This window comes from Conger conger, chromosome 5 (genome assembly GCF_963514075.1).
Source record: "Conger conger chromosome 5, fConCon1.1, whole genome shotgun sequence".
NCBI lineage: Eukaryota > Metazoa > Chordata > Actinopteri > Anguilliformes > Congridae > Conger > Conger conger.
In genome coordinates this window covers 4,030,695-4,042,841 of record NC_083764.1, presented here as the reverse complement: position 1 = coordinate 4,042,841, position 12,147 = coordinate 4,030,695, and the positions used below count along the sequence as shown (strand labels likewise).

General features: G+C 49.4%; 1 protein-coding gene across 1 annotated transcript in view; it reads left to right on the top strand.

Moving 5' to 3' along the window:
* Positions 1-9,447, top strand: part of LOC133129303 (kinesin-like protein KIF3C) — a 41,401-nt gene extending 31,954 nt beyond the window's left edge. The window contains exons 6-8 of the mRNA XM_061243282.1: positions 2,205-2,313; positions 4,551-4,723; positions 7,527-9,447. Coding sequence (XP_061099266.1) covers positions 2,205-2,313; positions 4,551-4,723; positions 7,527-7,638 — 394 coding nt within the window. The 3' untranslated portion in view covers positions 7,639-9,447. The remainder of the gene's footprint in view (positions 1-2,204; positions 2,314-4,550; positions 4,724-7,526) is intronic.
* Positions 9,448-12,147: the final 2,700 nt, after the last annotated feature.

The following is a 12,147-nucleotide window of genomic DNA, read 5'->3' as shown; positions in this document are numbered from 1 at the left end:
GTCAGCGCCGCACACGTCACGCAGCAGGAAGTGGGGTCATGGGCGGGAGGTCGGGAGAGAGACAGGATAGAGGCAGAGGGGGAGAGATGGAGGGAGGGGGAGAGACAGAGGGGAGAGAGGGAGGGAGGGAGGGGGAGAGACAGAGGGGAGAGAGAGAGGGAGAGACATGGGGCAGAGGCAGGGGAGAGAGAGGGGAGACAGAGAGAGGGAGAGAGAGAGGCAGAGACATGGGGCAGAGGCAGGGGAGAGAGAGGGGAGAGAGAGAGGGGGGGAGAGACACAGATGGAGAGACAGAGGGGGAGAGAGAGAGGGGGGACAGAGAGAGGGAGAGGGAGAAGGAGAGAGAGAGAGAACAGGGGGCAGGGGGGCAGTTTGTGGGGCTGAATAACTGGCACATGAAAGACTCATTATTAATTTTTGTGCATTTCTCCCTCAGCAGTGGAGTAATTGAGCACTGTACTCAATTAGTGCAGCGCTGTGCTGGCTGTCTCTGTGCTGATGACAATCAGCCTCTTTGTCCGCGCTCTTATTTTGAAGGAGAGCATTCTCCTCCACATGAGCGGCCGATTCATAAGCCCTGGAATTCACATTCAGACTCAGGGAGCGTTTGCTTTGGGCTCTATAACGCTCGCCTTTTACACACACACACACACACACACGCACGCACACACACGCACACACACAGATGGGCTCTGAGGTCCCTGCAAACCTATTGCTGTTGATCATCTCATTCACCAGCAAATGCTTTTGACAAACTGATTATTTCTTTATTTTGCTGTGTTTTGGATGTATGCAGTGCATTTTTTTGTCCTTTGAGTTTTTTGTGTTTCGTCCTCTGGGTTGGGGAATCTGGGTTTAGATCCTCTGCATAGAGGCCCCCTTTGAGCGCAGTTTAGCTGTCTGGCACCCTGCCCGTTGCCAAAGAGTCCCACAGAATCGGGCACATCGCTGGACGCCCCGGGGGCCTTCAAGTCATGGGAGCAGACCTGACCCCGGGCCCTGATCCACAGCTCACTCGGACCAATCTGTCAATCACCACCGTTTCTGTGGGGTGGCCTTACTGCAAGCATTCCGCTCAATTTCGTTTTATTTGTGTTACGGTTTTTTACAGGGTAATGGGGAAATGTGCAAAGTCTTAGGCTGAATTCCAAAATATCTAGCAAGTGACATAAAATTGTACAAAAAAAGAGCTTCTCAGTCATTAGACATGCCTGTATTTCCCTGGGTAATATCTCATGACTTTATCGCTGATTAGCTTTGTGCTAAATGTCTGCAGTGTTGAGGCTCATGTGTACGTACTTCTGATTCCATGCACTTAGTGATAGTTACCCTGGGAAGCTGCATTTGCGCAAAGAATCTGTCTAATTTATTATTCATTAATTTTCCACTAATTGATGATCACAGGTTATCTCATAAAAACAGCAATAATGTTAATGGAGTCTGCGCCCAGCACTCCAAACTGTAGAATCCAAAAATAAAAGTAAGATCTGTGAATGAATGCACAGACGTAAGACTCTGTGAACCCAACAGGCACAGGCAGTGTCACTCCCCTGTTAATCAGGGCACCGCAGGTTTTGATTTTGGGACGGGCGAGCTCTTCGGCCAGCTCGCATCGGGCCCTTGGGCCAAGCGGGCCGTTGGGTAATGAGGGGGTCCCGCGATCGATTGAAACGCCTCGGTGCGCTAATGAACCTGGAGTTCAGCCCGCTCCACCAGACTGAGGAGGTCAGCTCGGATGCAGGCTGAGAAAAACTCTGCAGTACGGTACACGCTTGTTAACATGTTACAGTCACAAAGGCCCCCTGTGTGTTCAGCGGGAGAAACGGGCTCGTGTACGGTCTTGTGTTTCTGTCCGTTGCTCCGCTTCTGCTTGTATTATCGTGTCCAACGAAAGCCGTACATCAGATTTCCTGTTTGCAGTTTGAGCGAGGGAGGGGCGGAGGGGTTAGTCCTCTCAGGGTTTTCTTCAGACACGTGGGGGTTTCATTGTGTGTGCATCTCCGGTTTTTATTTGTATCTTATCCCTGTTTTAAAGCTTTAAAATGTAGGCTTCTGGGCTTGTGTTGTGGAATGCCCCCCTTCCTGATTGAACGCACTGCGTGTAATTTTCATTACAGTAATTACAGAGTGTAATTACCACTGAAGTAGGTTAAACCCCCCCCTGAACCACCCCCCCTCCTCCTCCTTTTTTCTCTTCCTTGCAGTAAATCCGTTCAGATGAAGAGGAGACCTACCTCTGCAGTGGGCTACAAGCGACCAATCAGCCAGCACGCTCGGGTTGCCATAGCGATGGGAGCTCACTCCAGATACCGGGTAGGTGTATTTTGGAGGGTGGGGGTACAGGGGGGGGGGGGGGGTATAGGTCTGTGGGGGACTGTGCTGATAGCGTAGGTCTGTGTGTGAGTGTGTGTGAGTGTGTGTGTGAGTGTGTGTGTGTGTGTGTGTGTGAGTGTGTGTGAGTGTGTGTGAGTGAGTGAGCGTGAGCGTGAGCGTGAGCGTGTGCGTGTGCGTGTGCGTGTGCGTGTGCGTGTGCGTGAGCGTGTGCGAGTGCGAGTGCGAGTGCGAGTGCGAGTGCGAGTGTGTGTGTGTGTGCGTGTGTATAGTTGCTGTTCATCGTTTCAGCTTCCTTCTATAAACCCACGGCCTGAAATGAGTTCTCTGCCTCCTTATGAAAAAGGTGTGGAGTCAGCACTGGTGGGGGTCGGGGGTTATAAAAATGTAAATTTATCTGTGGGTAATTCAGGGTTTGTAGCTGCTATTTATCAGGCAGATATGAAGGCCTGGATTTGTACTCTGCGGGTATTTTTAAATTGCATTCTTCTTCTTCTTGGATTGGCACCTTTGTGTGTCGAGTGCGCTACGCTACGCTACTCAGCAGAACCACAAATATAAATGAGGGGAAAAGGCAGTGTGATGTCACAGCCATCGCCCTGGCTACGTTGCCGTGGCAGCCTGCTGCATTCTGGAAGGGATGCTGGTGATGTGTGGCTCCGAGGGACCCGATTGGCTGCTCCTGGCAGTGGAAGCGCTCTGATTGGACAGCAGATATGAGCAGACTGAGGGAATTCAGGCGGATTGGTGGGCGGTTCCCTCGGCTGGGGCCCGGTTCGCTCAGAGTGAGCTCTGGGTCCCAGGGCTCATGGGAATGGCATTTTAGCTATGCTTCCCCTGGGATTCCGCTTTGATGAGAATCTTACAGAGCTTATGTACAGATAAGAGGAGCTGAACCCTGCAGGCACTGACCTCTCATTCACTCTTTCATACACTTACACATTCACACACTCACACACTCTCACTCTCTCACACTCTCACTCTCTCACACACTCACACATTCACACACTCACACACTCACACACTCTCACACACTCACACACTCACACACTCACACATTCACACACTCTCACTCTCTCACACACTCACACATTCACACTCTCACACACACTCACACACTCACACATTCACACACTCACACACTCTCACTCTCTCACACACTCACACATTCACACTCTCACACATTCACACACTCACACACTAACACATTCACACATTCACACACTCACACACTCTCACTCTCTCACACACTCACATTCACACACTCACACACTCACTCTCTCACTCTCTCACACACTCACACACTCTCACTCTCTCACACACTCACACATTCACACTCTCACACATTCACACACTCACACACTCACACTCTCACACATTCACACACTCACACACTAACACACTCTCACTCTCTCACACACTCACACACTCTCACTCTCTCACACACTCACACACTCACACACTCTCACTCTCTCACACACTCACACACTCACACACTCTCACTCTCTCACTCTCTCACACACTCTCACACTCTCACTCTCTCACACACTCACACATTCACACTCTCACACACTCACACACTCTCACTCTCTCACACACTCAAACATTCACACACTCTCACTCTCTCACACACTCACACATTCACACTCTCACACACTCACACACTCACACATTCACACACTCACACACTCTCACTCTCTCACACACTCACACATTCACACACTCACACATTCACACTCTCACACACTCACACACTCACACATTCACACACTCTCACTCTCTCACACACTCACTCTCTCACACATTCACACACTCACACATTCACTCTTTCATACACTCACACATTCACTCTTTCACACACTCACACATTCACTCTTTCACACACACACACACACACACATTCACACACTCACACATTCACACATTCACACACTCTCACTCTCTCAATCACTATTCACTCACACACACACACACACACACATTCACACACTCACACACATTCACACTCACTCACACACTCTCACACACTCACTCACTCACACACACACTCACTCACACACACTCACACACACTCACACTCACACTCACACTCACACTCACACTCACACTCACTCACTCACACACACACTCGCACTCACACTCACACTCACTCACTCCTGTGCTGTTCAGTCTTCCGTTATTAAATCTTTGTGCTTCTTGTCCCCTCTGGCTCCCCGTAGGCTGAGAACATCATGTTCCTGGAGCTGGACATGACTCCGCCCACCATGTTCCAGCTGGACTTCCTGAAGCCGGATCAGGACCTGCCCCTGCCGCTGGGGCGCGACGTGCTGCTCGACAACGCCTCCTACAGGGAGAGGAGTGCCGCTGCACGCGTGAGGAAGTCACGCTCCTGGTGAGACCTGGGCGCCGGGGCGGGAGAGAGCGCCGCGCTCCTGCAGCGCGTTACTTCAGTTCAACACAACTTTATTCATACAGCGCTTCACCGACACGCCTTACACAGTTACAGCAGGGAACGAAAAAGGGGAAGTACCAGCCCTGAGCCCCAGATAGCACATGAGGTAAAAACCTCCCTCGTGGGGAGAGAAACCCTCAAACAGTAGGAAAGAACTTCCCAATTGGAAGAAATCTTGAGAGGAACCTGGCTATAGAGGGGGAGCCCATCCTCCGCTGGCCTATAGGTCGCACTTTAGACATTTACCAGTTATCGTCAGCAGATAGTGAGACACTCAGCCGCTTTGTCTCCAGAGATCCAATCATTTAGTCATTTTGTCTCCAGATAAACATATATTCAACAGATATTTTACAATATTGCCTTCAAATATAGTAGGAGGAACAGATGTAGGGCAACCCCGTGAAATCTAAATACAGAAGACTTTATTTTTCCTAGTTATCAAAAAACAGCTTTGCAGCATGTGTTCACCGTGTGTCATTGTGTCTATTGTACCAGGGTGCGCGGGAATGAATCATGGGAACAATATTAATCTCCCTCTCAGCCCAAATAGTCGTGACTTCAGTCTGCCAAGAAGAGATCTTTGGATGGGAGTGTTAGCAGAGATCTTTATTAAACGCTTAGAGCATGTGTAACCTTGGCAACCTCAGACGCTCAGCAGAAGTAGTCAGGGTAACTGTCACCGTTCTGCGATTTCCCAGAACAGCAGATTCAGGGCTGTCTCTTCAGCAAAGGGCTGTGTGCCAATTGCTGTGCATCCCTTTTTAAAAATGAAGCTGATCGCTGCACATCCTGGTAGTCATTTATCATTTGTTATTTAGCTGATGCTTTTATCCAAAGCGACTTACAATTGATTAGACTAAGCAGGGGGACAATCCCTCCTGGAGCAATGTGGGGTTAAGGGTCTTGCTCAAGGGCACAACAGATGTGTGCATCTTATCGCGGCTACACTGGAGCTTAAACCGCCAACCTTCCGGGTCCCTGTCATGTGCCTGTAGCTGATCACTGCACGTCCCTTCGTAAAAAGCGACACTCCTCAGTGTTCAGGGCGCTCTTGGCCTGACGGATGATAGAAAGCGCTGTGTTCAGTGTTAACCGCCGGATGAGTTATGAGTGATTAGCTCGACGCGCTGAGCGTGAGCATGCTTCTCCCACGGGGATCCTTAATCTCCCTCTAATGTCCTGCTCGTTAGATGGCATCCGTTACTCCGTCCGACGTTAATAAGACTCTTCATTCAGCTGCTCTGTGTGTACCTGCGGTTAGCTCCGCCCGGCGTTCATGCGTAACCCACAGCCTCGTTCCACAATGTGGCCCTTTAGTGTCTACACTGTGATGGAAAGTTTCTGCTGCTCTGCAGTGTTACATCTGTCACCTGTCCTCCAGATGAGGCAGTAAACTGAGACCCTTCCTCACTGTGTCCACGGACGATCCCATGACACGGTTTGAAAGAGTATGGGCATTAACCGCAGTGTCCTGGCTGAATTCCCACAAAAAAAGTCAATGTCCGGCCACCTAATCACCCACTGCCTATTTCTGCGAATGCTAATCCTGCTGTTTTGCTCGATGAAACTTGTGAGCCTTGAGGTTTAATTTGAATAATGTAAGACATTTCAGATATTAAAATGCCCTCGTCTCAAAACCCAGGAAACATCGGCAGCATGTTTTTGTTTTTGTCTGTAACGAAACCAATTGGATTAAAATCGATGTACAGTGTTCCTAACCGCAGAGAGTGGTTTCACTGCCAAACAGCTGACGCTAATCATTTCGCTACGGATGCCAACGTCCGCTGTTCCAGGCCCTCTGACGCTGGCAGCTGTTAGCTATCTAACCCAGCTCCTTCCTTTGTTTATGTTAACCACTTCCTGTTTGTGAAGACAAACGGCAACGTGATTGGCTGCCTGTTTTCACAGCTGGTACGCCTCACTGGTGCATCTGCCACCGTACGTGATCCTGTCCCTCTGTAGGGGCAGCCTGTGGCCTAGTGTCTAAGGTGCCTATATCCTAGTGGCTAAGGTGCCTGTAGTCTAGTGGCTAAGGTGCCTGTAGTCTAGTGGCTAAGGAGCCTGTAGCCTAGTGGCTAAGGCACCTATATCCTAGTGTCTAAGGAGCCTGTAGCCTAGTGGCTAAGGTGCCTATATCCTAGTGGCTAAGGGGCCTGTGGCCTAGTGTCTAAGGAGCCTGTAGCCTAGTGTCTAAGGTGCCTGTATCCTAGTGTCTAAGGAGCCTGTAGCCTAGTGTCTAAGGAGCCTGTAGCCTAGTGGCTAAGGTGCCTGTATCCTAGTGTCTAAGGAGCCTGTAGCCTAGTGTCTAAGGAGCCTGTAGCCTAGTGGCTAAGGTGCTTATATCCTAGTGTCTAAGGTGCCTGTATCCTAGTGTCTAAGGAGCCTGTAGCCTAGTGGCTAAGGTGCTTATATCCTAGTGTCTAAGGTGCCTTTATCCTAGTGTCTAAGGTGCCTGTAGCCTAGCGGCTAAGGTGCCTGTGGCCTAGTGTCTAAGGTGCCTGTATCCTAGTGTCTAAGGAGCCTGTAGCCTAGTGGCTAAAGTACATGACTGGGACCTGGAAGATTGGTGGTCCAAGCCCCAATGTAGCCACAATGAGCCCCAAGCTGTTGGGCCCTTAACCCCAAGTTGCTCCAGGCAGGATTGTCCCCTGCTTAGTCAAATCAACTGTCAGTGACTTTGGATAAAAGCTTCAGCTCAATAACTGTACCGTAATGTTCCTGTTGTTGTTTTTCCGGTCCGCAGGTGTCAGCCTCCCTGTAGCATCTCCTCCTCCTCCTCGATGTGCTCCCTGAACTCAGGGGCGCAGTACCACCCCCGCACACAGGGGGCGACAGCCACCTCGTCTCATCCCTGAAAGAGAGCCGCCCCCACCCCCACCCCGCCCCACCCCACGGGGAGCGCTGCTGCCACTGCTCACAGCTGGGTTCTGTGTCTTACATCCGCTTGTGTTCACCGCCACCCCCATATGGGAGCAGACTCTTCTTCTTCTGCTTTGGATGTTTTGAGCAGCGAAAGGGCCATGCTACACTCTGGAGAGACGCTTCGTTTTATTCAGTTTTTTTTTTTTGTTTTTGTTTTATCTTTATTTTGAAAAACTCGGCCAGTGGTTTGAAGCCCCCCCAGTGCGGGAGATGTTGTGATTAGCATGTGGTCCTGCCCTGGCTATGAAAACTAAAAAACAAGAAAAATGTGAAAAAAAGAATCAACCTAAACTTCACGGGTTCTGGTAGCTTGTGGCGAATTGTCTCACTTTATGAAAAAAATAAGGAAAGAAAAGTGGGGAAATGGCAAGCTTTGTTTGTTTGTTTGTTTGTTTGTTTGTTTGGGGGGGTTCATACGTGTGGTAACTGCTGACGAAAGTGAACGAACACGCAGTTGGTTCCCATGGAGATTTCATGCCTGTTTCTCTAAAATGCTCGATAAAAACAGAAACTCTTGGAAGAAAGCACCACTGACCTGAAATTACTTGAACTGTCATGTCAGACAACGTTACTACCATCAATCCACAGTTCTCAGCTTACTGACCTGAATGAGCTTTCAGGTCAAATACAGGGCTGCTAAAATTATTATTATTTTACTTCTTGTTTAGAGTTTGACAGCAAAAGATTACTGTTCCATGAATGTATGCAATTTATTTAATAACCCGGTATGACTGCACATCCTGGTTAGATGCGCGCCAATGTCTTCTGGGAATCACTGACTACTCTCTCTCTCTCTCTCTGCCTCTCTCCCTCTCTCTCCCCCCTCTCTCGCTCTCTCTCTCTGCCTCGCTCTTTCTCCCCCCCCCTCTCTCTCTCTCTCTCTCTCTCGTTGTTGTATCTGCCAGGAGTAAGATTTAAGCACACAGACACAATATGTGTGGACACTTTGACTGTACATCAACATAGTTTTTTAAAAACCATTGAATCCTCTGTACCAGTGCGTGTTGTCATTGGTAAGGGCCAGTTTCATTTGAGAAGAATGTTCATTTTATGATTTTCCATTTTAATTTTTGATCTTAATGTTTAGTTCAGCAGCTGCCACTGTAATGTTGTCTAAGAGACTGTAAGATGTGACACTAGCACTCAAACGCTGCTAGAGTGTTCCTCCCTGTCCACCCTATTGATCAACCTGCTGAATATTCCAGCTGAGACCGGCTGGGATTCTGGTTTAAGCTGGTTTAAACCGGTTTAAACTGGTGGAAGATGGTTGCAGATGGTTTAAGGGCTGTGTTTTTGACACCTCTAGCTGGTCATAGCTGGTCTGTACCTGGCTAGGCTGGTAGAGTAAGCTGGTGGTGGTGAACTGGTGGACTAGCTGACTATATAGGCTAGTTAGCTGGTGAACAGCTGGTTGATCAGCTAGAAGTGCTGAAAACACAGCTTAGACCAGCTTGACCCACTTGCAGCCTGAATTTATAAAAAAATAGAACAGTATGGGAAAGAAATTGATTAAGAAGCAAGCATTCCTATCTCCCATCTACCTACCTAACATGGAGAGCAGTGCTGTCTGTGGTCTTCTGACAGTGGAAACGGCTTTGGAGCGAGAGCATGTTTGGCCGCGGTGTTAACTAAGTGATTGTTTAGCGGTCGCCCCGCTCAGGAGCTTGTTGTGGCTCCGCTTGTGAACCTGAAACCGCCGGTCTGGTGTAAGCGAAGATGAGCTGAACCCTGGGAGGTGTAGTTTGGCTGTGGAGGGGGGGGGGGTGAGTTTTGGATTACCCTAATTAATACAGGAGAGGTTAAGAGGGCCGGTGTCGGTGGTGGGGGGGAGACGAGATCGGACAGGACCGGTCCTGACTGAATTATTGATTTCGTTTTTTCTTTTTTAATCGCGGATTAGCATTACCGCTAAACGCTGTGTTTGAGTGGACCGGTAAAGCGTATAGGTCCTCCTCTCCTCTCCCCTCTGTCTTACCTGGGTCACTTTCAGCGAGGAGGTCGAGTTACACGCCCTGCCAACTGCAGACGGGCCCCCAGCACAGAATAGGCGTCCGCCTGTCACTCAGGTTGGGTTGTTATGACGACGACGTGATGTCACCCATCATGTGCTTGGGCGGGGCAGACGGGGCGACACCTCCGCGATGAGGCCAAACTGAATTAAAAAGTCCTCCGCCACCATTTTGGAGAGCATTTGCATTATGACGCCTTACACTTGTACAGGAATGACAGGGTTTAAAATGGCGGGAGGCTGTGTTTTTCGGGTGTTCAGCATGACTAGGAATTTTGAAGCTCAAAAATGTGCCTGTAATGGCAGCGCAGCAGGGTGACGCTTTTAAAAGGTGAAAAGGGTGTTTTTAGAGACACCCTGGCGGATTAGGGCGTGTTCGCGTTCGGGAAGCACAGAGAAAGCTGTCTTAAATTTGGGCCCACGATCAAGTTCACTGAAACAAGAACAAAATGGCCGCTTCCCTGCGCTGTAGCTGTGGCTGTTGTTGTGGAAAGTGAGCCCAGCCCGACGCCTGTTCTCTGGTGAAAGTGTCGCGTCTCCTTTCCCTGCGGCCCGCAGATGAAGGGTGTCAGATGAACGCGTCTGTGAGCTGATTGACACCTGTCCCTTCCCCCTCAGTCTGGGGCCAGTATCGGGTGACTGGTTCAGACTTCCCCGGAACTTACACAGCACAATACACTCTCAGAAATAAAGGTACAAAAAGTGCCCTATACAATTGCCCTAGCCAGCAATATATAATTCATTTGTACCTTTTTTGCTTGGAAAATATACTCATTTGTATACAGGAGAACATTTCTGTACTTTCAGAGAACATTTGGGAAATGTGATTCTTGAAGAACAAAAATGTACCTCCACTGTCACTTTATTTCTGAGAACGTAGAGGGTGTTTTAATGCCAGTTCTTTGTCCGGCGAGTCCTTAGGCAAAGGCAATCTCGATGGGGATGAGTTGTTAACCTGCTTCCTGTGTCACTTCCTGTTGGGTCGTAAATCCTGTTGTGCCTACGTTGGCCTAGTAACCTCCTCTCGGTACAGAATGCGTTTAGGAAGCCTGAGTCTTGGCAGAACCCATTCATCTGATTCTTCCTCCGTGTTGTTGGAGAGCACGCGTTTAATCTGGTGTAACTCCAGTGTCGGTCACAGGGTGGCGCTGTGGTCAGAGCGCCTGCGCTCACAGAGGGTTGTGGGTTCGAATCCCAGAAAGGGCAGTGCTATGGCACTCTTAGGCTCTGAACCTAAGGCTCCGAACCTAACCTGCTTCAGTGCGCGTCGAGCTGTATAGTATAGTGTAAACGGATAAATATGCAAACTGTAAGCTACCTGTATGTAAATGGCCTTGGGTAACGAATACGTTGTGTAATTTCATGCGCCTGGCATTCTGGGATATGCGCATCTGTGTGGTTATGGTATTGCTCAGTGGCAGTTATAAGTTAATGAAAAATAAAATATAATTAGCCACTATATAATTTAAAAGAAGTATGTGTCTAGATATGCATTTCATACGAGATCTTTAGTCTCTCTTTTCTGCCCAAAATAGACTTCCCCCGACACACACACACACACACACACACACACACACACACACACACCAGGGTGGTAAATGTTCCAACCAGCCCTGTTATCCTGTGGCCAGATGATTACTACTGATTCATTAGCATCTTTTATACATCGACCACATTGTCCATTAACAAGGCAGAAGATCAGGTTCCTGTTCTCTCCCCACCATGACGATTGTAGTTCTTTTCCCTCCTGGGTGTGGCTGGACTACATCGTCCAATTGTGAGCCAAATAAATGTACTGGTTTTTAACACACACCGGATTTCCCTGAATTAGTGGCGTTGTTTTGGAGAAGTGAGGCATTTGCCTGTGCTCTGCGTCTGTGACTCTGGCGGTTTGCATACCTGCTGTCTCTTCCAGACGTCTGGGTGTGTGTGTGTGTGCGTCATCGAAAGGGACGCCGGCCCATAAAGCATTTTAATATCTGCGGTTCAGACGGGCTCCTCTGCGACGCTCGGGGCTGCTGTTCTTCATGCAGACGGAGCGTTATTACACATCGCCGCTCCTCTGCCGTTCGGGACGCTGCATTCAGAATATAGGCCGGGGCACGACGGCAGCACAAACCTTCTCTGTGTCGGCGTCCGTACGCGAGCAGCAGGTGTGGCCTCAGCGTCGGCAGGTGTCCCTGCCTCGCGGCGCACTGCGTCAAAGGAGGTCTGGAACCAACTCTGGCCCCGGAATCCAAATCCGGCCTTTTTTTTTGTTTTGTTTTGTTTTGTAATTAACTTGAGCAATTAGTGCTACTGATTGTCCAGACAGTCTTCACGCCTGCCTCCCAGGTAAAGGGCGGGTGGAGAACCAGCAGGTCTCAGCCCCTCGAGGACCGCGATTTGATGATCCCACGACTGACTGTGGGTGTTGTACGCATCATTGATGATG